We start from the raw sequence: 27,903 nt of genomic DNA, 5'->3' as shown, positions 1-27,903 counted from the left end.
TGAAGAACGTATTGAGACTGACTGGGAAAACAGACCATACAAAAGCACCACAAAAAGCCAAGCAAAGTATCCTATTAATATATCTTAATCTTTAGTCTTCACCCTCAAGTTGTGACTCAAAAGCATCGACTCTAAAATTCTAATGGTGCATTCACACCGAACGTGGAATCAAGTTTTAATGTTAAGTCAATGTGAAGACGCAGTAATACACAGCATGTCGCAATTTGGGCATCCGGTGTGGCAAGGCACGACAAGTTTGACGTGGCGTGTCAACCAATCAGGGATTCAGCTTTGGGCATGTGATGTTTTGAGTGACTAGATTAAAGGGTAGAAATAAACATTCAAGATGGAAGCTCCTGGAAAAGTTACCTAGCTACCGATAATGCTACTGTGAAGGCTTGTTTTTGCTGAATGTGGTCTCAGAAGATGGTGAAGCTGTTCGCTGTCAATGCTGCAGAAATTTATTTTAATTGCTGAATAATTTCATGAACATACTGAATGTTTTGATACCATCTTGCATAATTTTCAGAAAGTGCACAGAGATTTCAAGAAAAAAAAAATCGCAATGTTGCTAAAATGTTGGCTTGAATCAGAACTAGCCCAAAAACCTCAATAGATGTCAAATTAGCCTAAAAAGCTAGCACGTTGCTTAAATACTGGCTAAAGTCAGAAATAGCCCAAAAACCTTAGTAGATGCAAGTTGCCAAAAAAAAGCTAGTACGTTGCTAAAATATTAGCTTAACTTAAAATAAATACAAAAAAACATCAGTTGATGTTAAATAAGCCGACAAAAAAGTTAGCACATTGCTAAATCACTAGCTTAAGTCCATATTAGCCCAAAAAACTTGATTAGTCGCCAAATTAGCAAAGAATGTTAGCATGGTGCTAAAATATTAGCTAAACTCCAGAATGACCCAAAAAACTTCAGTAGATGCTTTATTAGCCAAAAACGTTAGCATGTTGCTAAAATATTATCTAACCTCAAAATTTGCCTTTTAAACCTCAGTAACAGTAATGTCCTCAACATGCTGAACATTTTGATTAGAAAACTTGCATAATTTGCAGAAAGTGCACAAATATTCAAAGAATTACGTTTTAAAAAAGAACAAAAATGTGTGTAAAGTTTCAATTAAAAAAAAAAAAAATTGCCTTAGTAAATATCCTGAACTTGCTGAATGTTTTTACGGTTTTAATTTGGAAAAATGTCACATTTTATGCTTATTAAAATTTTAATAAGCATAAAATGTATGAATACCAAATTGCTGAAAGTGTGATTGAGTTTTATGAATCCAAAAACATACAGAAGAATAAATAAGGAATAATAAAGAGAAACAGGATAATAATACTGTGAATTCACACATTAACTATGGCAAACTACCTGTGTTTGACCCTCACCACCTCAACCTTTCCAAGAGGCTCCATAGCCAGAGGCTGGCAAAAATACCCCAATCTGTTCCCCTTTTTTCCTCTTTTTTTTGGGAAGGGGGGGGTTCTAATTTCGTTCTTCTGTGATTTATGTCTCTTGTCTGAAGAGGTCGAGACAGGTTGTGCGTCACAGTCGCTCATAACAGATGACAAATTTTAGAGGGGGGGATCTGGAAGTAACAAAGCAGAACTGAGGTGGCAAAGAAAGAGGTTTCACAAGGCAGGAGGGTCCTGGAGACGTGCGGTCCAGACAGGACCCAGGTTTGTCCTCTGTTAGTTTATGCTGTCATGCAGAGTCTGGGGCCTCTCGCTTCATTCTACCACCAATAAAAGTGTCAGCAATTGGCAATAAAAAACGTGAGATAGCAATAAAAATATTGGGACCAGTCTGTGACTGTGTTTTTTTTATTTATATATATTTAAAAAGTTTTTTATATATATATGTACATTTTTTTCTTACAGTTTTGTGCACTAAACAAATAGAATTTTCCAGAATTCAGCAAAAACCAGTTTACGTTGTGATAGGGATGTATGAAATTATTATTATTTTTCAATTTGAATAAATTCAGGGCCCGCGACTTCTATTAAGCCCGTAAAATATTTTTGTCTTATGCATCAGGAGACATAACGTGAATGAATGGTTTATTGTTCATGCAAGGAAACATGCATTAATTACCCCTTCTTTAGGTTCTTTCAACAGAAACTGAATAATTTTGGAAACTTTGCAGATATAATTTATGAACAAAATAAAAAGTGGGGGACCTAAGACAGATCCTTGTGGAACTCCGGTAGTAACCTTTTGATGGTTTGAATTTAATCTATTTACTTGCACATACTTATGTCAGTTGGTTAAATAGCTTTTAAACCCCTGGAATGACAGGCCTCTAATCCCATATATAGATAATGTAGATAACAGTAGATTATGTTTAATTGTGTCAAATGCGTTTTGTATGAACACTTTATATTGTTTATCTAATGCAGTTGTAACCTATAACATATGGGAACAAAACAAAAAATATATATAATAACTTTTTGGACTTTCCTCTAGAGGACTTTTTTAAAGTTTTTTTTTTTTTTACCCTTTCCAAAAATATTAAAATTTTAATGTGGAGAAATTTAGCAAAAACTGATGAGTAGCCTGAATAATGATTTATTTTTCCACAATATTTCTGAAATTCTACTTTTTGTGGGTTTTGTGAGCTGGAACCCCAATTTATGTTAAAAAAAGAAGCAAATAAATAATTAAAATCAATTAAATGGTGTTCTCCGAGTCTATGTTCTGTAAAAATCTATACTTTTTGAATTGAATTATGGAAATGAATACACTTTTCCATGGTATTCTATTTTTTCTGTACAATACCTCATGCAAAATACTGCTTAATCTACATTGTCATTCTTATGCCTAAACTACAAACCTGTTTAAAAGTTTTTTAGCACTTTTTTTTTTAATTAATAAACAATTTAGAAACAGCAACGTCCAGCATTAACACATTAAATGTGTATTTGGAGAAAATACAATTCACTCCATTCTGTTTGTATTTTAGGTCTTAAAATGGTCTGTCATGTTATTTTTAATTTTAAAATTTATTAAAACAAAGAAATACTTAAGTTTGTTTAAAAAAAGAAGTTATAGTACAGTTTGTGACCATTATAATAAACCAACACACCGTCAAATTCCCATGATCTTCCTGGGTTTGTTTGCTTTTTAGCTTTTGCTTTTGTTTGATTTCTTTTGCTGGGTTCTGGTTGGCTTCTTTCTGCTTCATTTAGCTCATGATTTATTGTTTGAATTGCTTCAGGTGTGTCTGTACTTTACAGTAACTGACACACCTAGAATGTTTGTTTTTTTCATCTGTAATCCGGTGTAAGACGGGAATTTGGACGTCATGAAGAAATGAAAGTGTCTGACCAAAATTTACCTTTTAAGGGTTTAATTTGTTCCGTTTTTGCCAGCACACAGGAAAAAGCTGTTTTACTTTCGAAAAACAAAACTGAAATTACAAAGGAAAATCAAGACACAGGAAGAACACTATCTAACACATAAAAATTTAACTTAAAAAACAAAAAAGGAGTGAAATAACTTCAGTAAACACAGAGGAAAAATGCTTTTAGTCACTTGTTTGATTGAGTTTCAACATATTTATTTGTGTTTTCTGCTATGAAAAGTGAGTATTTAGCTATTCAACTACTAACTTGTGCATAGGGAACTGAAAATCTAACAGAAAATTGAAAAAAAAAACTCTAGATGCACCAAAACTGACCATAATCTAAACAAGTTTTCATATATTTGTTGTTCATTTTAACACAAGTCTTCTTAATTGAAGCAGTTTTGGCCAAAAATGCTTTGGGAAATACCCACCAATCCAGACTTCTCCAGACACAATCCTGACTCACCATCCTGCAGAGCGCAGACTAAATAAATGACACTTTTTTTTTTTTTTTAACTGATCTGTTGAATTTCCTTCCTTGATTTTGGTTCTTCTTTTTTTAATTATCTCAGACAGCTGTCAACCGCAGAAAAATCTATTTATTTATATAAGATAAGATAGGTTTTTGGTACTTTTAGCTACAGTGATTGTGTTTGGGATCTAAAGGCTTCAGGGATTCATTTAGGAATAAAATAATCACAATGAATGGAATTTCTTTTGTCTCCAGTCCATGCGTGACATTATATCTGATGATGACGACTTGACTTTTACGTCTCACCTGCAGTAAATCAGGTTTCTGGGACTGCCTTCTGCTGGACACTAAACGTTAGAAGCATTCTGAGAAATGCAGAAAAAATGTATTTCATGCATTTGTTACTTCAAGATTATTTTATTCTTTTAAGATCAGGCTGTATTTTAAAAAAGCAAAATGCAGATGATAAATTGGATTTATATCTTAGTCATTTTAGCATCTCTTCGTTGAATGGTAAAACATACAATTAGGACATCCTATGTCTGCACTTATTTATCTACAAATGCAAATGTCATCTCTTTTGTCTTACGACAGAATTTCCAGTGTTTTTGTGTTGGTCTGCTTTTTGACTCCTTGTTGCTGCTGTTACCAACATATCTGCATATCTTTCAGGGTCATGGAGCTGCTGGAACCAACCCAGCTACTGTTGGGCGAAGGCGGCCGATCGGCTACAGGGCCACTCACGTGGGAAATTTAGAGTCGCCGATTAGCCTGTGAAGCCTTTTTTTGATCTGGAGTGCACAAAATGTCGAGGTTTGAACCAGGACTATCACTGTAAGGCAAAACCAAGAGCGCTTACCACTCCACCACTCTCCAGCCTCAAGGTTGCACAAAGCATCTCTTCTTTCTTATGACGCGTTTAAAGACCCACACCAATGAAAATAGTGTTATGGGTGTTCAAAACGTGTTTCCGTAGCCTTTTTCTCATGATGAACAACATATATAAAGAAAATGAAGCTTAAGTATTTCTTTATTCATATTGTTGTGAATGAGGACAAAAATTACAGGAACATAGATGTTATAATTGGTAGGATACAAGCTTCTTGCTCCGCTACACTCTGATGCATCCACTTGCAGACAAATAGATGCATGTGCGTCCTAGTTTTCTTCGTCTGAACGGAAATCTGGATCTGAACTAGGAGTGGGAAAACTACGTTCCATATGCGGTCCATTAAACTATTTCATCTGGCCCCCAAGCGGGAATAAATTACAACGATAATTCTTATTTGCTTTATTTTCCTCATATTATTTTCCCCATTACACACTATAATTACATTGACGTTTGGGGGAAGATTTGTCCTTTTTGTGCGTTTTCTGAGTCTAATAGTCATTTTTACGATTATACCAACACCGCATGAACGCAGCATTTCTCTAAGTTTCTGCTTTTCCCTGAACAACTTCGAACCGTATGTCCATTTGGTACTAATATGAGAACTAAAGTTACAGTTTTAAAATAAAATTTTCTGTTTTATAATATATATTTAATATAAATCAAAAATAGACATGCTTTCATCCAGATTTAATGTTATTTTTGTCTATAATGAGGTGGATTACCAAAACACCCAACGCATCTGCTCCCAGTCCGGCAAATCTGTGTCAAAATTTTAGAGCCATTTGTGGTCCACAAGTGAAAAATTTACCCCAACAAACAATGATAAAGAGGGAAGGGTCACTTTTGCCCCAAATGTTGCGCCCACAATTCAGAGGCAAATTTCTAATGAACTACTACAGTTCTGCAAATCAGGTCTTAGAAAATTATTCATTTTATTTTATGTCATAATCAAATCATTAATCATAATTAAAAGACCACTGAAAACGTTCTTATATAATAGTTTAAAAGACGATCAGAGTGGAACTTTTAATGTTTCTGTGTTTGTTTTTCTCTTTCCTGTCCTCAGACTTCAGTCCGTTACAGCAGTTAGTTGCCCTCGAAAATTTGATATTTCTCTCTTTTTGAACCTTGGTTGTGAATAACTCTTTTTCAAGTAAACTGAAAAAAAGGTTCTAAATTGAATTCTTATCTCATCCCACAGAAATGCTTAAAAATGTAATTTCATTTTATTTATCGTATTAATTGAATTTGCAAACAACACCTGCAATCCTGTTTTTATTTTAGGAAAACTTCTCATCACTTAACTTGTCATCAGCTCACGCACAGACGATTTCATCCAATAAATAATAAGAAATTTATAGCGTTCTTACTGTGTTCATGGTTGATCGTTTCAGAATGACGCACAGAATCAGTATATCATGCATACATAGAAGTGAGTTCGACCACAAACTAGCATCACACCATTATTCACCCCAGTTGACCCATCGCGCCCGAATTGATTTATCCCCCGCAAATATAGCAGTTCTTCTGGAATATCACAGCAGGCAGGAAACTTTGCAGTCAGAAGGTGAGACAAAGAACAGATGAGGAAGCGATGAGCAGCTATAGAAAGATGCTGCATGAGCTGCTGTGAGTCATCTCAAAACCCCCGAGCTCCTGCAGGAGTAAAACCTCAATTAGAATATAAACGCTGCAGTTAAAACAGTAAATAGAAACCCAGTGTAGGGGGCAGGTGAACGTCTGAGCCACTTTTAGCTGCTTTGCCAATCAAATTTAAACTCCGACAGTTAGAGCAATGAAGGCACAAGTTATTCGTGAGGATATCAGATCTCCTGTTTGTGACATAGAAGCCTGTAAAATACGTAAAACGCTTATTCATGTGCACTGTCTTTAGTCATACAAGCAAACTAGGAGGCATGTGCACCCAGCCAGCAAGGCCAAGTGGGGCCCATATGTTTTAAAAGTGGGCAGAAAATGTAGGCCCTCAATCGTTTTTTTCTGCAGTTTCTGTGGTGGTCCCAGTGGGTTGGCTAGCTATGCTAGCCAGCCTCCTGATGCATGCTAGCAAGCTCCACTGTAGCGAGCTTCATTGTATCATGCTAGCGAGCTATGCTGTGTCGAATTAGCGAGCTCCGCTGTGGCGAGCTCCACTGCAGTGAGCTCTGCTGTATTGAGCTAGCGAGCTCTGCTTTATTTTGAGCTAGCAAGCTCTACTGTAACGAGCTAGCAAACACCACAGTGGGACTCAGTGGGTAGGCTCGCTATGCTAGCCAGCCTCCCAGTGGATGACATAGCATGCTAGCGAGCTCCGCTGTAGTGAGCTAGCGAGCTCCCTTGAATCGAGCTAGCAAGCTCCGCTGTAGTGAACTGACAAGCTCCGCTGAAGCAAGCTCTGCTATAGCAAGCTATACTGTAGCAAGCTCTGTTGTATCGAGCAAGTTCCACTGTAGCGAGCTCCACTGTATCAAGCTAGCGAGCGTCGGTGTAGCGAGCTAGCAAGCTCCACTGTTTGAGCTAAAGCGCTCTCCGGTCGCGGGCTAGCAAGCTCCGCTGTAGCGAATTAGCAAGCTCCGCTGTAGCGAGCTGGCGATACTACTAATAAAACTAATACTACTCCAGCTTTGGCCATGAATGCATGAGGATGATTGTTGATTTATTTACTATATTAGTTCAGACTAAAGGTTTTTGTATTTAGTGTTTTTCAATTGTCAGATGTTTTTGCTGAGTTCTGATTTTTTGTCATTTTTGCATTTATTGTTTCAAATAAATTTAATTTAATATAAACCATCACAAATCTGAAACTACAATGTAATTTTGATTCATATTTTTACATAAATAGCAACAAAAAAATTATTTGAAAGGGCCAAAAATATCTCACTGATTGATTGCATTTAAATTTAATTTGTGCAATATTTCCATTTCTTTACAATTTCACATGTCCCATGAAATAACCTTCAAAGTTTTGCTTCTTACAAAACTTTTGGAGTTGAAATTTTTATTTTTTTGACATTTATGCGTCAGCTGGTTGATTTTGAGTTAAGCTTAATTTCTGATGAAATGCAGAAAACGCTGACCCTGTGGGTCACATCCCAGACACGAAGGTAGAACACACATTGCTAGATCTTCACAAAACCCTGGAACCTATTTTTTTTAAATCACACTAAATGGCAGTCATATTCTATCAATTAGAACAGAAGCTGACTGTGGCCTTAATGGCTACCATCTCTGTCGGACATCAAACAATTTCACTCTCTCACTGAAGTCAAGAAGAACACTAGTAATACCCATACTGTCACCTCTTACCTATTGACACGAGCTACAAGGAGATGAAAAGTCCCCCACAAACAGACTCCGGGACATGAATTTTTCTTTGTTTGTTCATTAGAACTGACAGCTTTCACCTCCCTATGTGCAAAAACAACACTCATTTGCCACTTTAGGCACACCTGTCCAACTGCCTGTTAACGCAAATTTCTAATCACCCAATCACATGGCAGCAACTCGATGAATTTAGTCATGTAGACATCCTGTAGTTCAAACTGAGCATCAGAATGGAGAAGAAAGAGGATTGTACATGGCATGATTGTTGGTTTCAGATTGTTGGTCTGACGGGTCAGTGAATATACATTTGTCATATCTTCTTACTTCTTATTTAATAATAATTTGTGATTTTATGAATATAGTTTTAGCATGTATATGTGTAGTGAGATTGTTGTTCTGTTAAAATATCATTAAATCAATAAAAATTAGAGTAATAGTAATAACATAATTCTCAATTGTAAGAAAATAATGTTATTATGCTATTATATGAATTTATTACTTTGCTTTTTCTCATTTACTTTACGACAGTCGCGCCTAAAGGTGGCTCCCGTTGCCACGGAAACAAAACAACTGCAGCCTTCCTTTTATGGTCAGAGGAAGTGTCGACTCCACGCTGTGGCGCGTTGACGTCACGCGCAGGCGATACGCCACGCACGCACTGCGCTGCCTGTGCTGCGGAGGAATCAGGTCTCTGACCGAAAGAGCGGCGGAACGGTGATGGAGCGACGAATAAATAATTAACCCGCTGTCTCTGCGGCCCACTCGATTCAAACACGACTCCGCGTCCGGCGGAGGCGCTTTGTTTCGGTCTGGAACCGAAAATAGAGGCCCCGTCATTTTTTTAGACGGAACCGAAGCAGGAATTGGGGATATTTTGATTTTTCGGATCTATTTTTTTTTTACTTTTCTTTGGCATTCCTGGCTGCTCTTAATCCATTTCAATAACCACATTTTTGTATGAAACCTAGGAAAAATAAAGTTTTTCTAATAAATCACAGAGGCTCCAGCTGCTGTGTGACGCTTTTATTCAAACAAGTTTGTCTTCCTGAGAGGATGACGACAAGAAAAGCTTACAGATAGTTTATTCCAGCATTTTTGGCACCTGCATCATTTTTGATAGAGGTAAAAAAATAAACTATGTCAAAAATACATACATCTTGAGAAAATACAGGACATGTGGGTGGTTTATTTTTTTCTTTTTCATGGCAAAATTCGAAAATAAATGTCAAGTCAAGTCAGGAGACAGCTCACAGCCAGATGTAACACCTATGCTGCTACATTAGAACCTTCTACAACAGTGTTACACATATATCATATAACTTCACATCACTGGTTAGTTTCTTTTTGTGAACACAATCTTAAATAGAGTAGGTATTTGCATGCATGTTGGCACAAAGTCTCATCTCAGAACAACAATATGGAAGAATTCAGCTGGAAACACATCATCTATGCACAGTCTCTGAAGCTTTGGGTGTACAACACATCAAATTTCACACCAGAAAAGGTTATTTGAGAGAGAATGTAGCTTGCTGCTGGTTAAAATACAAGATTGCATATGCCTCTTTCTGTTCACAAGGCCAGGAGTGTTGGAGAGTTGAGACTATCTTTGATGAATTCAGACGCAGCCAGGCCGCCTTTGAGGCTGTCGCAGCCGTCATCCAAGGATTCAATCTCCGAGTAATTGAAGGAGAACACTGTGCGATAGCTGCTACAAGAAGGACTGGAAGACATGGCTGACGTGCTGAAAGACTCAAGGTCGTTTGCCACCGATTTGTACAGCGTCTCCCAGTCTGGGAGGCTGAAGGGGCCGCTCAGGTCAATGTCAGGGACAGACACGGCCGTCTCAGAGGTCACTGCCATCTCCAGGCTGGGCACCAAGTTGTCCAGGTCTTCTCCTGTCAAGTCTTCCAGGTCGTCCTCTTCTGCGCTGGAGCAGAGCAGGATGTTGGAGTTGCCCAGAATGGCTGCAGCAGGGATGCAGGAAGCATTGTCTGGAGCTGGGACATCTGTGCTGCTCTCTGGGGGTTTGTCCAGGATGGACAGCAGGTGGGGCGACGCTGGAGGATCCTGCATCGAGTTATCCTCCTCCAGGTCAGCATCTCCAGGTAGCCTGCAGGTTGGACTGTGGGAGGCGAGGACTTGCTCCAGCCTCTCCTTCTCCTTCAGCAGGCTGGCTATCTCACCCTCCAGGGCAGACTTCTCTTCCTCCAGAGAATCAGTTTCCTGAGGAGCAAAAAGGCGAGATTTAACCATATTGATGCCCTGCTGGGTTTTAGCTTTAGCATAATAACTTACAGCTTGAAGGGTGTCTATCAGCTCCCTCCGTCTGTTGCGACACTTTGCTGCAGCAATCTTGTTCCTCTCCCTCCTGATCCTCCTCCTCTCCTCCTCCTCTTTGGAGGGCTAAAATCAACGAGGAAAAGCATCGTTACTGTGCCTGCTACTGCATTTTCTGAGGACTGAAGCGCGCACCATGTGGCTTCAGGCGGGAGCGCGCATTTTACATTTAAAAAAATAATAATAAAACACATCGTGTCCTTTTTCGTTTGAACTAGAACAAAGGTTAATTGGATTTCTCCAAAATATCGCGATAACTTCACACCAGGTCGTGAGGATGAGTTATGGGCAACAGATGATTTAATTACTTAATTGATTCTGTGGTGAGGGTGATTCCTGACATACCTGCTCCCGTTGGCCCTTCCTGCTGTAAGGCTTTGCCTTTTTGGACCGTGCAGACGTCTGCTTTGCACCCTGGGCTTTGTTTTTTGCAGCTGCAGACGTGATGGCTGTCGGCTGCACCATCCGCTCCAGCTCTGGGGACGTGGAGACTGCAGTCACGGTCGGAACAAAGGCGGCTCCTGCGCTCAGATCACTGTCCTGGAATATCCCCATCACACGAAGCACGCATGAGCAACAGTGACATTTTCTAAACACTATTAGTCAATTAAGGAGGATAAAAATCTGTCAGAACATTGTGATTATAGCATCATCACTCTAAAATGAAAGGCCAAAACTGAATGAATAAACCATCAACATCTTTTTTTAAAATCAGGATTATGACTTTTTATTAGAAAAAATAAATCAAAAATCTATTTATTTTTGTGTGGTCGTCGTCATCATCAGGGAAAATGATCTTACCTGGTCCTCTGATGATGAAAGCGAGTCAGGAGGATGCTGTGCGGTGCACCCGGGGCTGTCCCCGCCTGGAGATGCCGCGCTGCAGCTGGAGGACGGCTGGAGCTCAGAGTCTGGATGCATTTTATCCTCAGATATCATTGCCCAAAAAATACAAAACCAAACACAGCAGCGTTCATTTACCCTCACCAGGAAAAAAATGCTCCCCGAACGCGTCCTTTTACTCCACACTTCATAAATGGTTTGAGTGTGAGGAGGCCCGCCTTTTATAGTGAGCTGGAATTTTATGAATGAAATCTATGTGGTGAGACTGAACCATTTCAGAGAGAGACAGTGGAAGGGCGCAGAGGCTCACGCGGGGGTTTCTCCTTTAAGATGCACATCAGTGTCACCTCTAGGTCTCTAAACTCCAATAACATTTTATTTTAACGCTTTTTCTGATTTTTTTATCCCTTAATAAAGCGCGAACATCTCAATCTGCACCCCCCTCCCCCAAGAAGCCCACCACCATGAATGAACTACGTCATTTCATGCATGCAGCATCTGCATCGCATCATTTCCATCATCACCTCGACCTCATTACAGCCCGCATCAGCTGGGAGTTTGTGAAAATCAGATCTCCAAAATAGACTCCTATTGAAAATCAGAGCTTGATTCTCAAATTTGGTGTGAAGATGTTGGTGGCAGCGCTTCCAGCACACTATTTGATTATTTATAACCTGACAAAGCAATTACTTCTCACATTTCATCTAAGAATAGACCTCCAGCAACAGAGCTGGAGCTGCAGAGAAGCAGCCAATCCCAGAATGGACCCGCCGGTCCATATATGGTTCTTCCGGAAGGAGAGGAGGCGCAGAGAGCGCGCGCGTCTGGACGTTTGGACCCAACAGAACAAGAGCGTGCACACGGCAGACAGGAGCGCGCGCACTTGACCAACATGTCAGCTTAATTTCATGTGCAGGAGCTGAAAACACGCATGTTTGATGGTTCGGGTGTTTCCGTACATCTTCGTCCAGCTCCGACAGTTCCTGGATATATTTAGGTCTCATTACCTCACAAAGAGGAGAGGGGCCCTCCTGCTTCCCGGCAGTCCCAGCCCACTCTGGAATCCTGTTCCTGGCACATGACAGGAGGTCGGCTGCAGCCCATTCAGCAGCTGGCAGTCCGGCCAAAGGGGGCCAAACAGAGGGACGCTGTTCAACTGTTTATGACGGGTTTCTGGAAAGAAATGGGGCAAGAACGCGCCTACAAACGTTGATCTGGAAAAGAATCAGCAAAAAGTTTGTTAAATACAACAGGCACTTTTTTGACCAACTTGAACTAGAATATCAACAGCTGAGTTTTTGTAATTTTATATTTCTTCACATTTTGTTTCATATAGGGCTGGATTTTGATAATAATTTCCAGAAACTATTCAAATTGATCCACCAAAGCGATTGATTTAACTCTGATTTTTAAATTCTTTTGATTCTTCAATTCAATTCAATTTTGAGTTTATACATGTATACACATTTGCTTACACATACATTAATAATTTACTATATGTTCTGAATATATGTATAATAATCTGATACAGTTCATATGCTGTAAAATGTAGCATTGAAATAATGACATTGTAAATATCATACAGTGTTATGGTTTCTCTAAAGTAGAATCTCTAACAAAAATGTTCAGATCATTAACATTGTAAACATTGTTCTGCTTCTCCTGGAGGATGTTTCAGTTTGGCCACTGGGTGGCGATCGCACTATAGCAATACACTTTACTCCAGAAGAAGAAGACCACAAATGGTTACTTTAAAAATATTTCCTTAAAACATTTTGAAAAATTCTTGCCTGTGAGTTTATAAAGATGTTAATTTAGTCAGCAATGTATGTTTACGTCGACCGAGTGTTAGCATTAGCCGTCCTATGGGAAATTCCATTAAACTAGCATGAAAGCTAGCGGACTTTAGCTTTATGTTCTAAATCGATTGATATTTTTACGAATCGAATATTGATCTGTTAGGCTTAAATGGATTCAAATCGATTTATCAATTTTATCATACCAGCCCTATGATTACTTCAGGATTTTGGTATGTGTGATTGCACTACAGTGTACTAGAGTGATAGCTATTTTTTTTCTTATCTTAGATTTCTTTATAAAACTCAAACATGTAAACCGTGCAGAGACTATTCAAATCAACAAGCTGTTTATGTATAAAACATTACAAAATAAAATACTAAGTAATAAAACGGCGATATTCAATAAAATTTGATTTATAGCCCAATATTACAAAACAATTGCCTCATAGGGCTTCATGTCAGTTATTGTTCAAAAGCAGAACGTAGATTAAAAAATACAAACAATAGCTAACTGCTAAACTAAACAGACTAAATAAAACTAGCTATCCCTGTCCTTAGACCGTCCGTCCCGGAAAGGAAAAACTCCTAAAAAACCTGAATCAGGAAAAACAGAAGAAATCTCAGGGATGCCCACATGAAGGAGAGATCCTCTGCCAGGATGGACAGGCGATTTACCAGGACTGTTAAAGAGGAATTAGCTTATCTGCACGTATTTGAATAGAGTTCAGCCAGATAGGACTGGGGGACACGTGGGGAGAGGTAAACAGCTAAGAACAGATGATCCACCTGGAATCAGAGATCTCTCCTGGAGTGGAGTGAGAAAGAGGAACAACATCTGAATCACACTGCACAAAACAGAAGAACAGAGAACTAAATACAATAAATAATAGAGGAGAGGTGAAGTACAGGAGAATAGAGAACAGAACCCTGATGTGGATAATAATGATAATAGAAAATCAAACATTTTTTGCATATCAAAAAGCTAAAAATGTATGTTAAAATTTTACGCTAAAAGATATGTGGTGAATAAGGCGACTGAGGGACAAATTACTTTCTCAAAACAACCTCCAAGTTTGAAACTAAGAGACGCTAGTTTTCAAAATTGATACATTTGTGTACAATATTTGATTTAAAAAAGCATTTGATTTATTTACTATTTAAAAGTTGTGCAAGATCCTCAATAATCTGAAGCAGAACAAATCTTTAAAAAGTTATGGACTTTCAATTGAAAAATCGAGAAAGTCTGAAAAGGAGTTGAAATGCATTGACCCTATATGAATTTGTTCTTCCATGCAGATTTAAAATGTGTTTGCAGACTTTCTTTGGATTATTATATGCAGGTATCATTTAAGATCTGTAAACAAAAGTATAGATCATGTTTTTACAGAACAGTTTTTGGCACGCCCAAAACCTCAAAGAAACGAGAGTGTAAAGCAAACAAGTCAGTAGGACTCCTGTAGAAGCTTCTGTTCTTGGCAACCAGTCAGCCAAAGCAATCAAACAACCCAGTCGGGCTGCTCGGTGTCTGGTTTCATTCCGTTTCTCTATAGAGCCAGCAAGCAGAAAAAGAGGCGCTCTTGAAACCAAGCAGACAGACAGAGCTCTCACTCTGCTCTATTTTCTCTGCACCGCTGGTCCCAGCACCTGCGGGTTACATTTAATTAGACGGAGAAGTCCTTCTTCACAACAGACACGATCTTTGTTGCTTTTACGTCACTGACAAGAAGGGGTTTGCGTTGCCGGGCAACCAGGAATGTTCAACAAAACACAAAAGTGGGGGGAAAAGTCGTAATAAATAAAACACTGGCGTTCTGTGACATAAACAAATTAGCTCAATAAGACAATTGTAAATAATTTATACTTTAATTATAAACTGATAAAAAAAATTAACAAAAGAAAATAATGTTATATTTAATAATTAGCAGGCGGTACCACTTTTTATCTTTAGAGGGGAGGATCATCATAAATTAATGTAAATATTTAATATGTAAAAAAAATACATTTTCTATTTATTTGCCTTTTTATTGGAAACTAATCATTACAAATATGTAATAAACCAATTTTTGGATACATTTTCCATAAATAAATCAACAAAAATAAAACTAATTCAATAAGCAAAATTGTTCTGAAATATCTTTTGAGGGGATTGTTTGATGATCAGTGGTCCAGATTTAAAGCTGCTCCTTGTTGTGTCTTTCAGGCGTAAATCAAGTGAAAGGTGAAGGATTCCCTTTTTCCTTTGGGGGAAGACCTTTGTGAAGAGTGTGGGCACACCTCAAGTAGACTAAACTAATCCGCTGTCTTGGAAAACTTCAGCAAACAAAGCAATTGCGAGCTGAACACACCCAGTCTGTGCACGGGAACAACCATTGCATCAGGGTCAGGGTGTGAACTTACAACATGCTCTGTCCCACTTTGACCTTTTGACTTAATTATGTTTATATAAACAGATAAAAGTGGTTTTGTGTCAAAGAAAAGAAAAAAATAACCCAGAAGAGAACACTCATGTTTGTATCTCCGGGTGACATTTAATCCCTCAAAATCTGGATGTTAAGTTTTTGTTTAATGTTCTTGTTCGGGTAGAACAAACTTTTTCTTATCGTTATCCTCGTTTCTTTCTTTTTTTTTTTCATCGGCAGCCTCTGTTTGTTGTCTTACGTAAAGTCGTGTCGCCGCTCGGCCAATCTCGGATGGTGTGTTTCCCATCAAGGTCCGCCCCTTTACAGGATGCACCATATATGGTAAATGACGTAGAATTCGGGGATCCCGATCCCGTTTATGGAATATTCCATTTCTCGTCAAAATCTAGCTTTAAACAAGCTCCAAAGTGTTTCTTTTTTCTGTTTTATGGTAAATACCTTGTGTTCTCACTGAACATGACAGTATTTTGATGAAACAAGAGCGATAATCCCCGCTTTAGCGGCGTTGCTATGTGATTGTTTGGCGCTTTCACTCTCACAGTTTCTGGCTCCTCCCCTCCTGCCTCGTCACGCGCTGGGAGCAAATAAAAGCGATCCGACGGCTGGAGCTGCCAGATCAACTTCGAGTAGCAAAGTAGCAACTTCAACTCCCTCTCAAGGAACTTTCTCAAAGACAGAAAAGGAATTTTACCCACTTCCGAGTGGAGTTTTACTGGAATCTTGCTTCTTGTTTTTTCGGGGAAATATGATGTTCACCGCCTTCAACACAGAGTGCGACTCTTCCTCCCGCTGCAGCACCGCGTCTCCGTCCGGAGACAACCTGGGATACTACCCGTCACCTGCGGGATCTTACTCCAGCATGGGATCTCCTCAGTCTCAGGTATTTTTGAAACCATGATTTCTGTTTTTTAATTATTCATCATTACATTGAGTGTTAGGGAACCAGGTTAATTTAATTATTTTTATTAATTTGAAACATTTAGAATAAAAATGTTTGTCCTGCTGCACACACAAGGCAGTTCTCACTCCATCCAGAGCGTCACAGCTGACATCACTGAGATATTTTTAAACAGTTCAGTGTTTTAACTTTCTCGCTCTTCTCCCTTTTCTCTCTCAGGATTTCACTGACCTGACAGTATCAAGTGCCTCCTTCATCCCCACCGTCACAGCTATTTCAACAAGTCCAGACCTGCAGTGGATGGTCCAGCCTGTGGTCTCCTCAGTGGCCCCCTCCCACAGAGTTCACCCCTACAGCTCCAGCCCCGCTTACCCCCGATCATCCATGAGGTCTCCGTCCAAGGCTTGCTCTTCCAAACGTGGCAAAATAGAAAAGGTAACTATCGTTTTTTTTTTTTTTTTTTTGTAATCTCAAATGTTGCAACCATTAAAATGTGTTTTAAGAGTTGGAGTCTCAACTTGTTCTTTTGTTCTTGCAGATAAGCCCTGAGGAGGAGGAGAAGAGAAGAATCCGCAGAGAGAGAAATAAGCAGGCAGCAGCTAAATGCCGCAACAGGAGGCGAGAGCTCACAGACACCCTTCAAGCTGTAAGTATCCCTCCAGATTTACCATCACTTATTGAAAATGTGTTTATTCTCAAAGCTAATAATGACCAACCCAACATCCCACTAAATGCCACTTTCCTTTTTTTCCCATCTGATAGGAAACTGACCAGCTTGAAGATGAGAAGTCCAGCCTGCAGAATGATATTGCTAATCTGCTGAAGGAGAAAGAACGGCTGGAGTTCATCCTGGCTGCCCACCAGCCCATCTGCAAAATCCCATCAGAGCTGGAGACCGAGTTTCCCCTGACCTCCATCTCCTCCACCCTCCCATGCCTCTCCACCACAGTGTCTTCCACAGCCACCTACACCTCCAGCCAGCAAACCCTGCCTCCAACTTCCAACTCTATTTTCTCCAGCTCCATCCTCTCCACCACCACCTCAACCACCACCACCGCCGCCTCTGACAGCACAGTCAAGATGACAGACCTCGAGGCTTCCATTCTGGAGGAGTCTTTGGACCTGCTGGAAAAAACGGACATGAAGACGGCGCAGTCTGTGCCAGAGGTTGACCTTTCCAGCTCCCTTTACACTAACCAGGAATGGGAGCCTCTTCATGCCTCTTCAGCCAACGTTGACTTTGAGCCCCTGTGCACACCTGTGGTGACCTGCACCCCAGCCTGCACAACCAACACGTTCTCTCTGGTGTTCAACTTCCCAGAAGCTGAGACCTTCCCCACCTGTGGCGTTGCACACAGAAGAGGCAGCAACAGCAATGACCATTCCTCAGACTCTCTAAACTCACCCACCCTGCTCGCTCTTTAAGGACTTTTTCCTTTAAATTAATATATATATTCTTTTCCATCAAGTCTTGAAAATTTAGCAGAGGCATGAGCTTTGGAACAGATGGCAAATCCTATGTTACTTGCCTTTATCTCTACTTGCCTATTAACACCAATGTAGCAAGTTAATGAGCATGATTTAAACAAAAAACACATAGTTGTTACTATTATATTTATGGTGCTATAGATGACAATACTTGTTGTGTTTTCAGAGCAATAGTTATATTTTTGGTTTGTTTTCTGGTTATTTGAATGTCAAAGTAACAGTTTTTTTCCATTAAACTGCTGTGTTGCCATGGTCTGCAAGCCTATCAGACTGTGAAGTTTTCTGTGAAAACATCAGTGCTTGTAATTTATTAAATTTCTATTTATTTATTTTTTACAGACGAATGTTGTGTAAATAAAATATATATATGAAATGAGAACATTCCGTGATTGTCAATTCATTCAAATTTATATTAAGAATCTGTTATTTGAATATCTTCCGCTTTCGTCAGCCTCAGTAGCTTCAAGCTATTTTTCTTCTGTTGCCAAGGCTAACTGTACGTCAGTGCTTTGACGTCAGTACGTTCTCTCCATTTTCTTCTCATTCTGGAACGCCCTGTGCAGTGACGTCACACTTCCGTGCCCAAATATAGGGTTCCACTGCTGTTCAGTGGCTGTGGTTCGGGCTGACGGCACCTTTTTTCCCCTTTACTTCCGCTTATATTTCTGGGCTTTCTCCTCATACAGAAACGCCGAAACTGTGGGTATATTCAACGGAAAGGAACAATTACTTATCTGGCTCTAAAATTTAGGCCATTCTGACCAACAGTGACATTATTTAGGAGACATGGGGCTTTAAGAAAGTGGGTAAAAACCCTGTTTACGTGTCGTGTTTGAGCACGGATTTTCTGAAGCAAATCATGCTGAATAATATATATTTTAGTTTATTTCTTTTTTATTTTTTGGGTATAGTTTTGAAGGGTTACATTTCAGTTTTAAATTCTAAAGTTTGTTCTGAAATTTAAAAGTAATTAAAACCTGTTCTGTTTGTAGTAAAAATACATTAAAATAAAAATGCATACAAATATCAAACATGTAGAAAAACTAAATATAAAATGCAAAATATGAATTGCTGTCTCAAGACAGTAATTGTCTGACGACAGTAGTTCGTATTTTTCATTTTGCACAATCTTGTATTCACAGTTTTATTTGGCATTTCTTCGGTCACGATGGTTCAAAATATATTATATTGGTTGGGGGAGAAAATGATTTGGTGCACTACTTGTAAATTTTGTCACAGATTTTTCTCTTCTTTCATGTTGGCTCATCTGGACCCTCATCAGTGCTTTTCCTCATGTCATCAGAAGGCAGGTTGCCCAATTTTAACAGGAAATTCAGAGTGAGGACATAGAATTTCAGCAGCACCCCTCTAAGTCATTTAGGTCAATTTGGTCGCACCCTTTTGAGTTGCACAAGACCAGATCTAAACCTATATTGCCTCATTTGACGGCCTGTTCTTGGTTGACACATAATTAGTGGGTTTTAAACCTAAAAAAATGAATATTTTTCTTTTAAACCACTTGATGCTCAGTATAAATCTGTGTTTGACCCCCTTTTTTGTTGTCAGGCTGCTGTTGCATAACAGCCTGATTCTGCTTGCCAATTCTTCCTTGCACAAAACCTCTTCTTCCTTCATCAAACTTCTCGGTGTGACCACGCAGTGCCAAGAAAATCTATAAACGTCTCATCGCTGCGCCCGGGGAGACGAGGCAGCGGCAAAAATAACAGCAGGTGCCCATTGCTGCGATAACAGCAGCATCAACAGCAGTAAAATTAGACTGCTGTGACGCCAGCCTGCGTCGGTGCTGCAACCCTTGGGAGAAACCAGCCAGCGTACGCTGATAACAGGGAGAGGAGGAGGAGAGGAGAAAATGATGGGTATACAAGGATGGCAAGGAGGGAGACAGACACGGATCCCAGCCTCTGAAACTGTGAGAACAGCAATGATGAAACACTTCGCCTACATGCCAAGAACAAAAGCTCTTTTGGGACTGGCTCAGTTTTCACAGAAACTCTTCCTCTGCTACTTTTTCTAATGAAGAGAGAGGAAAGGACCGCTTAAGAAGAAGCCCAGTGGATTTAAAAAGACAAACACTTCTTCATAGATTATTTTTGTTTCTCTTAATTGTTCAATTTTACATAATCTAAGACAGGGGTATCAAACTCAATCGCACAAGGGGCTAAAATCCAAAACATACCTTAGGTTGTGGGCCGAACAGGATAAACATTTATTGAACACTCTTAAAACTAAAATTTTAAAACTATAAATGTTTGACATAATTATGAAATAGATATACAACATTACGTGCGATAATGTTTAATTTGGCTGCTAAAGATGCTAGTGCTAATAGCTGAAGATGATGAAATTGTTAGCTAAAAACGCGGAAGCTGATCGCTGAAAACGCTGAATTTGATAGCTGACATCACTGAAGCTAATAACTGAAAATGCTGAAAGTGATAGCAGAAATCACTGAAGTTAATAGCTGAAAACGCTGAGGTTGACAGCTAAAATCACAGAAGTTGATAGCTGAAGTCACTGAAGCTAATAGCTGAAAACGCTGAAGCTGATAGCCAGCTAAAATACTAGCTAAATACCAAATTAGCATAAAGAACTAAAAAACAACAAAAAAAAAAAAACAGAGGCTAGCCAAAACAGCTAGCATGTAGCGGAAATATTCGATAAACTAAAAAACAGCCTAAAAAAATCTTAGTAAATGCCAAAATAGTTCAAAAAGTTTGCATAATAACAATTTTGTAACAAAACTGTAACTTTTTAACATAATTATGATAGATACACAGCATTACCTGCAATAATGCTAGTGTGAATGCTATAAGCTGAATTTGGCCGCTGAAGCTGATAGCTGAAGATGCTGAAATTGATAGCTAAAAACGCTGAAGCTGAAATCACCAAAGCTAATAGCTTAAAACACTGAAAGTGATAGCGGAAATCACTGAAGTTGATCGTTGAAAACGCTGAACTTGATAGCTGAAGTCACTGAGGCTAATAGCCGAAAACACTGGAGCTGATAGCCAGCTAAAATATTAGCTAAATACCAAATTAGCCGAAAAAACTAAAAAATAATTAGGTTAGCTAAAACAGCTAGCATGTCGCTGAAATATTAGCTAAACTCAAAAATAGCCTAAAAAATCTTAGCAAATTCCAAAATAGTCAAAAATACTAGCACATTTCAAAAATTTAAAACTTTAAAAACATAACTTTTTTACATAATTATGAATGATATAAAGGGAGGAATAATATTCCAGAATAAATCAACTTAAACCATAAACAACTTTAAATATCTTACTGTCCATTAAAATACATTTTGTCCAAATTATACAAGCTAAAAATAAGCACAAGATAACAAAATCAAACTAATAACAATAATTAATAACAACAAAAATAAATGATCTGGAGCGCCAGATCTGGTCCCCGGGTCTTTACTTTAACACATCTGATCTAAGACTTCTCAAGTTTGGGCTTAAACTGAATTTTCATCACCAGGAAGTGATAGTGCGCAGATGTCATAGAGCAATCATCCGAAGGAGTGTAGACACTAACGTCAGCACACAGACTTTCGAGGAAGTGGTGTGTTCTGTTAAACGGTGCCGTTCTGACACAGAGCCAAAAGGCAATAAAGAGGTTAGTCAGTCATAAATCATATGATATGCATGTCAAAGTGGTGAAATATTTAACCCACAACCAAAATGTCAGTTAGGATGGCAGCTCAGAGGAAATAGTGGAAGATTCAGATGTCCCGGCTTGCTTGCGCACATATACGCTTCTCTTTTCCTGCACGATGTTCTATTCTTGGAGCCTATTTGACGCACACAGCTACAATACTGGAGGGATTTTTCGATCCAATAATTACCGTTCACCTACTGCCAGACTCCCCTCTCAGCAGCATGTCCTCCTCATGTCTCGTGGGACCAGTAACAAGGATGTTTCCCTGGAAACTGGACAGCTACATCCTATATAATTGGGCAATCCTTGAACTACCAGGAGACAATAATAGCTTTAGCCAATTTCTGATTTTAAAAATCAAGCAAATATATTTTTTAAGCTCTACTTTCATGATTTCAGTTTGATATATCTCCATTACCTTGAGCTGATGAGGCTGTTCATGCCCTCCCACACATGCCACTCAACACAGTCTTGAAAAAAAAAAGCCACTCAGACCCACTAGAGGGCTCAAGTTCTGTTTATGTAAGACTCCCACTGGAATATATAAAAAAAAGATTCTCAATTTTTCAGAAAAATACAATTAAGATGTTTCTTTTACAAATGTGATTTAAAATCATCATCCACGATTCACCTTTTACCACAGAGATGATGAAAATGTGTGGGTGGTGACATCTTCTAACAGAGTTTATCCTGGTGTTTCCCAATCCAGATCCTCACACTTTCATGCCATACAGGTTTGACTTGTTTCCTGCTCCAGCACTCCCCAGTACAAATGTCATTATTTAGGCTTCATATTAGACAAATACCTGATGACTGAAAATGGGTGTGTTTTTAAAGGTACACTTGCAAAGGACAAAGGCACAATGATCATTGATAGACAGGATGAGAGCGCAGTCATTGAAAACTGCTTTATTTAGACAGTAAACTGACCGTGTCATTTCTTAGGTGACACATAGTGCAAAAAAAAAGTTCAATTTCTTTTGGAAGGACCCTCACTAGAATAAACATGTTTTTCCACGCTGTTGCACAGCTGAGCTAACTCTGTTATCACACAATAAACAGTTCGGAGGCGGCTGTGGATCAGGAGATACGGCTGGTGTTTGCAAATCTGCCTCTGCAGTCAACGTGTCCTTGGACAAGATGCTGAACCCCCAAAGTACATGAAACCTCCAATCTGCAAGTTTTAGTGTCAGAAAAACATACTTACTATAATCACTATGTAAGTGTGTAACTGAAAGAAAGCAAGAGATTTTTTGCTGGTATGAGATCTGCCAATAACAAATTTTGGATTAAAGCTTTGTTTTGAGACTCTTGTTTAGAATGTATGTTGAAATTGTGGTTTTAAATAAATGTGGATTCTCTTTTATGCTTCACAAGTCAAACAAGCAGCCAATTTAATTTTTGTTTATAAGATTTTAAAATAACTCCTCGTGAATGTCACCGACACCTTGATGTATTCAGGCCCCTACAGCTGCAGTACATTTGATATTATATTAGTCAATGCATATAAATACATTTTTTAAACACCTATCTGCCTGTGCTAATATTATGCCAGTATTATTTTTGCAATGTATGCAAACGCCCACGTTCAAATATGTGTAACTATATACACACAAACCACATTCCTGTAGAAACTAAATCATTTTTTTTTGCTTAACCCAGTCAAACACTTACCTCAAGTTTGCAAATAAGATTTTTTTTAAATTGGTACCAGAGAAAGGGATTATTAATAAAAAGATTTTTTGAAAAATTGTGAAATTTTAAAAATAATGTGACACATAACCTGCAGTTAGAGGTTAATAAAGTAATTATTGCACCATATTTTTTATCTTATACAGCAATATGTGTTTTCTCAATTACAATGACCTACTGTATAAAGCCTTACTTTTTTCAGTACACTTAAAAGGAACATGTTGATTTTTCATATAATTGAAATTTATACTTTAGTATTTCTAAATACCTAATTTTCTTACATTATTTTTTGTTCTATTGCTGCCTGATTCCATACCTTCTCGACAAAAAAAACAGATGTCATTTTCAAATTGTAGCCTAACATTCAATCCTTTAAATAATAAATTACTAACTTACATTTAAGAAACTTTTTTATACAATGTTGACAAATTGAACTGTAGCATAGCAGTACATTTTTTGTGTACATTTATTAGTCCATTTAAAACATTCTTGAGAGACTTGTAAATTTGTTATTTCCGTACATAAAAAGTCTTTCAATTTCCCCATATGATGCATAAGAAAAGTTTCCCTTAAAGATCACTAGGTGTTGTAAAGATCTGCTTTTTCTTGCAGAATTGCTTAAATTTTGATTCACAAGTTCAGTTTGAGTTACGATTTGACACAAAAGAAAAACATCGATTGATTCATTTGTCAAATTTCCATTACAAAACCAAATTTACCTGGCTCTGAAAAAATAAATTAGGTAGAAAAAATGTAGAATTGTGATTAATAAAACGTTTTTTTTTGTTTTTTTTTTTTGCTTAAAAATGATCAAAACTACCATTTCGAATGACAAAAACGGGGAATAAATTTAAAAATATGATGAATATCCAGATAAATAATTATTATATTTGATTTGACAATTCAAAATTTTAATTTTAATCAGAGACGATGCACTAACCCTCCCGGACGATAGGGGCGCTGGTGCGCTTGAGCCCCTGTTATGACAGCCGAAGCACGGCGTTGAGCTGGCTGGTTGTCGGTCGATCGAAGGGAGCCATGGCCCGAGTCACAGCGCTGCTGATACTGCCGGTTCTGCTAGAATCGGTCTATTCCATCTCCTTCTTTTTACCGGTCAACTCCAGAAAGTGTCTGCGGGAGGAGATCCACAAAGATGTGCTCGTCACTGGGGAGTATGAGTTAACCGAGCAGCCGAACACCAAGACTCATCTCAAGGTGAGCTCCGACCGGATTATCCGAGTTTATTCAGCCCTCAAATTTTCCTCTAGCTGTCCTAAATTCCCTCGGATAGCATGTTTTATCGGTAATTGTTGCTAAATAATGAATGAAATGAGGCTGAAGTGTGTTAGCATGCTAGCTAAGCTAGGCCGGAAACTCGTTTTCCTGGTTTTAGCGGCTAATGGGTTAGCTTTCCTCATTTCGTTCGTATATTTATACTCGTTTATATCCTTGTTTTATCTAAATATAAATGTTGCCGCGTTTACAAAGCAAAATTGAAACCCTGCATAAGGATTGAAATGCTTCATCTTTATGTGTTTATGTTAAACTGTCCAGACGATGCCATCATATCGATTTCTGCTGTAACACGTCAGTCTTACCGTCCATTCAGACAGCTGCGTTAGCTTCTCATACATTCACTTAAGTTAGATTTGACAAGTTTTTGTCCTACAACCAACATAAATGTTACATTTATTTAACAGCCAATATATTTGCTAACTAAAAGAATAAGCTAGAATAGTTTTAATTTTCTAAAAAAAATTAGCAATATTTTCTAGTAAAATTTTCATTGGAAAGTTTGTTATTGTGGGGCTTTACATTGAAAAAAATCCTCAAAAGTGATAATGTGTCTTAAATTATTTTTTATAAAATGTATGGAGCTATATGGAGGCCAATGTTATTTTAAACCCAAATAAAACAAATTGGTCCAAGTGCAAAAAACGCGATAAAATCATCCTATTTCACATTTTCACTATTAAAAAAAGCTTTCACAATTTAGAAACTGTGTTTATTTTATTCTTTACTATCTAAAGCATAATTTAATTCAGATTTGAGAAGTCTAGTTGCAGCCGTTTTTGAACAGGACCTGTTCTTAGGTGGGCAGAGTGCAAAAAACGCGTTAAAATCATCCTATTTCACATTTTCACAAATCAAATAAAGCTTTCACAAATCAGGAACTGTTTTTAATGTATTCTTTATTATCTGAATCATAATTTAATCCAGGTTTGAGCTGTCTAGGTGCAGCAGTTTTTGAACAGGACCTGTTCTTAGGTGGTCTAAGTGTGAAAAATACAGTGTACCTTTAGTGCTCTCGCGAATCGGAAGCTAACTTCAGCATCGTGTCAACTTCAGACCATGATAGTACAGACAATACAGCCGTTTCTTGACTATTATTATCCAAGTTACCACCCTCATCATTTTTGATTGGTCCTTCGTATTTGCCCCGCCCCAACGCACCACAACGTGGCCAACATTTTTGAGAGTGAAATTTTCAGATTAAAAAACGAATATTATAAAGAGTTGAAACTGAATTTTTTTTCTTTAAAATTTAAATTTGCATTTTGAAACCTAGAAACTCGGAACATTTGATGCAAAACATTTTATTTATTTTAGAATAGCAAAAAGTTTTGGACATTTTTTTGGCCAAACACCAATATTTTTTTTCAATTGTTTTGAGTTTCAACCAATATTGACCCCAATTTAGCACTTGATTTATTATTTGTTCATAAAATATCTGTTCAGTAAATAAAAACGTGGAAGAGTTCCTCACTTTCGGTTTGAATATTTGAATATTTAATCCATAAATATCCCCAGCAGCCCACCGATCCCTCAGCAGATGGTTAACAAGCGGTGAACAAATGACCCGTTCTTGGGTGTGACAGCTCATGGGACTATAAAAGAATGCCATCCTATGAAGTTCCGCCTGTTCTAACCTCACAATTTGTATCAAAGTTGGAACCAAACTATGAAGCCTTTGGCGAGATCTCCTCACAGAACAATAACAGGCGTGCCAACTTTGACTCACAAGCAGCACAATGACCTGCAAATGTAATCTGGTTTAGTTTGAGGAAAGTTCAGTTTGATCTTTGTTGACACTAGTGAAGGACATGTTTGGAGTTGTCTGTTAAGAACGCATTACATTTAGTTCTAAATGACCTTAGGAGTCATAGATGCTGAAAAAGAACTCGAATTGTTGGAAAATCGTCTAAATCTTGAAGTGAAATCTTCTTTCTGATCATCTAACGCTTTGTCTGTTCTTTTATTAAGATCACAGATTCTTCCACCCACACTCTTTATTCTAAGGAAGATGCAACTAAAGGAAAGTTTGCCTTCACCACAGAGGACTATGACATGTTTGAGGTGTGCTTTGAAAGCAAGTCACCCCTGGGTAAGTGCAGTGTAAGGAGAAGAAAGCAGAACGGAACAGTTAAACTCAACTTCTGTTTAGATTTAGGTTGATAGTAGTACAATTAAAGTGTAAAATATGAAAGAAAACCAGATAAAAGTTTCATTTAATGTTGATCTGATTTTAATTCTGCAGGAACCGGAAGAGTGCCCGATCAACTTGTCAATCTGGACATGAAGCACGGCGTGGAAGCCAAAAATTATGAAGAGGTATGGATCAGAAAGCTGAGTCTGAACACCCGTTTATTCAGAAATAGTCCAGGAATTTATTATAATTTAAAAGTTCTCATTCAAGATCATCAAACAGACTTTAGTCAATATCAATATTGGGATTTTTGTTTATTTATTGAAGATAAGTGGAAATCTACCAAAAAGCAAATCAGCACCAAGAAGGAAAAAAAAAAAGTAGTGCCATCAAATGAACTCATCCACTCAAAAAGCTTCATTCACGTCAATTCATCTTAAAAGATAATTAGTAAATCTCCTGAGGCCAATCAACCAAAAGAAGACTTTCTGTTCCTGAGCTTTTTACTGTTTGCCAAACTGGTCCATTAAACTGCTGCAGGTTTGGTTGATGGTGTCATTTTCCCCTCCAAACCTTTGAGCTCATGGTTTTCACCTCAACAGTGTGTACTCCTGCTGGAGGCACACGATTCTGTCCAGGCAGTAGTCATGATTGTTGTCTCTACAGGAACTTTAACATTACAGTTTTTGACAATAACCTCACTGTTAACTTTGCAGATGTTGAAGTCCAATAAAGTTGTGGTCTCTGACCTTTTTCTGGTCACAGTCTAGTTTAACATCAGCCCATATTTTCATGGCCCTGCCTCCACGACACTGAAGTTAGCATCTGATTTTTCTTTTTTTTTCCTTTAACCAATAAAATGTGTATCATAAATATCTGCAGCTGTTTTAAACTTTTTTGTTCACCAGATTTCATACAGGCTCCATTCAAATGTGATCTAGATTTTCCTTTCCCCATAACTGTTAAAGTGGATGATGAAAAATCAGACGCCAACTTCAGCCTCGTCCAATTTTTAAGGTGTCGGTAAAATACAAGAAAATGAAACGATGTTTTCTAAATATAATAAACACAAATCCACCATTTGAGCAAGTTTTCTAGCAGCATCCTCGTAATGTTAGACAGCCGGTTGTAGGGCTGGGTATAAGAATGTCCAGAAATGATTCGATTCACAAGAGTCAAATGTGGGTAGTTTTTCAAAATAAAACTTCCTTCAGAATCAGATTATGAATAAAATGGGGAAAAAAAAGTATGTTTACGGCCCGGTAGCATCTGTGGCATGG

The 27,903-nt window shown here is 38.2% G+C and overlaps 3 protein-coding genes and 1 long non-coding RNA gene across 5 annotated transcripts in view; 3 read left to right on the top strand and 1 right to left on the bottom strand.

The window, feature by feature from the left end:
* Nucleotides 1–8,073: 8,073 nt before the first annotated feature.
* On the top strand, nucleotides 8,074–9,044 carry LOC112158239. The gene is made up of 2 exons (XR_002921277.2): nucleotides 8,074–8,329; nucleotides 8,567–9,044. It is a non-coding gene; the product is annotated as an uncharacterized LOC112158239 (long non-coding RNA).
* A 2-nt stretch (nucleotides 9,045–9,046) lies between these two features.
* Nucleotides 9,047–16,034, bottom strand: LOC112158237 (proto-oncogene c-Fos). Of its 2 annotated transcripts, XM_024291488.2 has the most exons (6): nucleotides 15,876–16,034; nucleotides 12,226–12,432; nucleotides 11,177–11,318; nucleotides 10,721–10,915; nucleotides 10,334–10,441; nucleotides 9,047–10,261 (listed from the first exon to the last, which is right to left on the bottom strand). In XM_024291488.2, the coding sequence occupies exons 1-6, from the start codon at nucleotides 15,893–15,895 to the stop codon at nucleotides 9,608–9,610; spliced, it is 1,326 nt and encodes a 441-aa protein (XP_024147256.1). In that variant the 5' UTR covers nucleotides 15,896–16,034; the 3' UTR covers nucleotides 9,047–9,607. The 2 variants fall into 2 exon arrangements, with proteins under 2 accessions (XP_024147256.1, XP_024147258.1); XM_024291490.2 differs by lacking the exon at nucleotides 15,876–16,034 and having other exon boundaries at nucleotides 11,177–11,302; nucleotides 12,226–12,629.
* fosab (v-fos FBJ murine osteosarcoma viral oncogene homolog Ab) lies at nucleotides 15,150–18,202 on the top strand. Its single transcript, XM_024291487.2, has 5 exons — nucleotides 15,150–15,758; nucleotides 15,979–16,317; nucleotides 16,555–16,770; nucleotides 16,874–16,981; nucleotides 17,098–18,202. Exons 1-5 carry the CDS (start codon nucleotides 15,708–15,710, stop codon nucleotides 17,758–17,760), a joined length of 1,377 nt encoding a protein of 458 aa, XP_024147255.1. The 5' UTR covers nucleotides 15,150–15,707; the 3' UTR covers nucleotides 17,761–18,202.
* A 5,945-nt stretch (nucleotides 18,203–24,147) lies between these two features.
* Nucleotides 24,148–27,903, top strand: part of tmed10 (transmembrane p24 trafficking protein 10) — a 6,970-nt gene continuing 3,214 nt past the window's right edge. Inside the window, exons 1-3 of the mRNA XM_024291467.2 lie at nucleotides 24,148–24,411; nucleotides 26,461–26,581; nucleotides 26,735–26,808. Coding sequence (XP_024147235.1) covers nucleotides 24,235–24,411; nucleotides 26,461–26,581; nucleotides 26,735–26,808 — 372 coding nt within the window. The 5' untranslated portion in view covers nucleotides 24,148–24,234. The remainder of the gene's footprint in view (nucleotides 24,412–26,460; nucleotides 26,582–26,734; nucleotides 26,809–27,903) is intronic.

Source organism: Oryzias melastigma, linkage group LG24 (genome assembly GCF_002922805.2).
Source record: "Oryzias melastigma strain HK-1 linkage group LG24, ASM292280v2, whole genome shotgun sequence".
Classification (NCBI taxonomy): domain Eukaryota; kingdom Metazoa; phylum Chordata; class Actinopteri; order Beloniformes; family Adrianichthyidae; genus Oryzias; species Oryzias melastigma.
This window is presented reverse-complemented; position numbering and strand designations above follow the sequence as displayed.

Excerpts from the sequence above, each read along its gene's own strand:
- LOC112158237 (XM_024291488.2), bottom strand. The coding sequence starts at position 15,895 with ATGTTCAGTGAGAACACAAG. Across the intron at positions 11,319-12,225 it reads GCCCCTCTCCTCTTTGTGAG|GGCAATGATATCTGAGGATA; the intron begins GTAATGAGACCT and ends TTGTATTTTTTG. Across the intron at positions 10,442-10,720 it reads GGAAGGGCCAACGGGAGCAG|CCCTCCAAAGAGGAGGAGGA; the intron begins GTATGTCAGGAA and ends CGTTGATTTTAG.
- fosab (XM_024291487.2), top strand. The coding sequence starts at position 15,708 with ATGGTGTGTTTCCCATCAAGGTCCGCCCCTTTACAGGATGCACCATAT. Across the intron at positions 16,318-16,554 it reads TGGGATCTCCTCAGTCTCAG|GATTTCACTGACCTGACAGT; the intron begins GTATTTTTGAAA and ends TTTCTCTCTCAG. Across the intron at positions 16,771-16,873 it reads AACGTGGCAAAATAGAAAAG|ATAAGCCCTGAGGAGGAGGA; the intron begins GTAACTATCGTT and ends TTGTTCTTGCAG.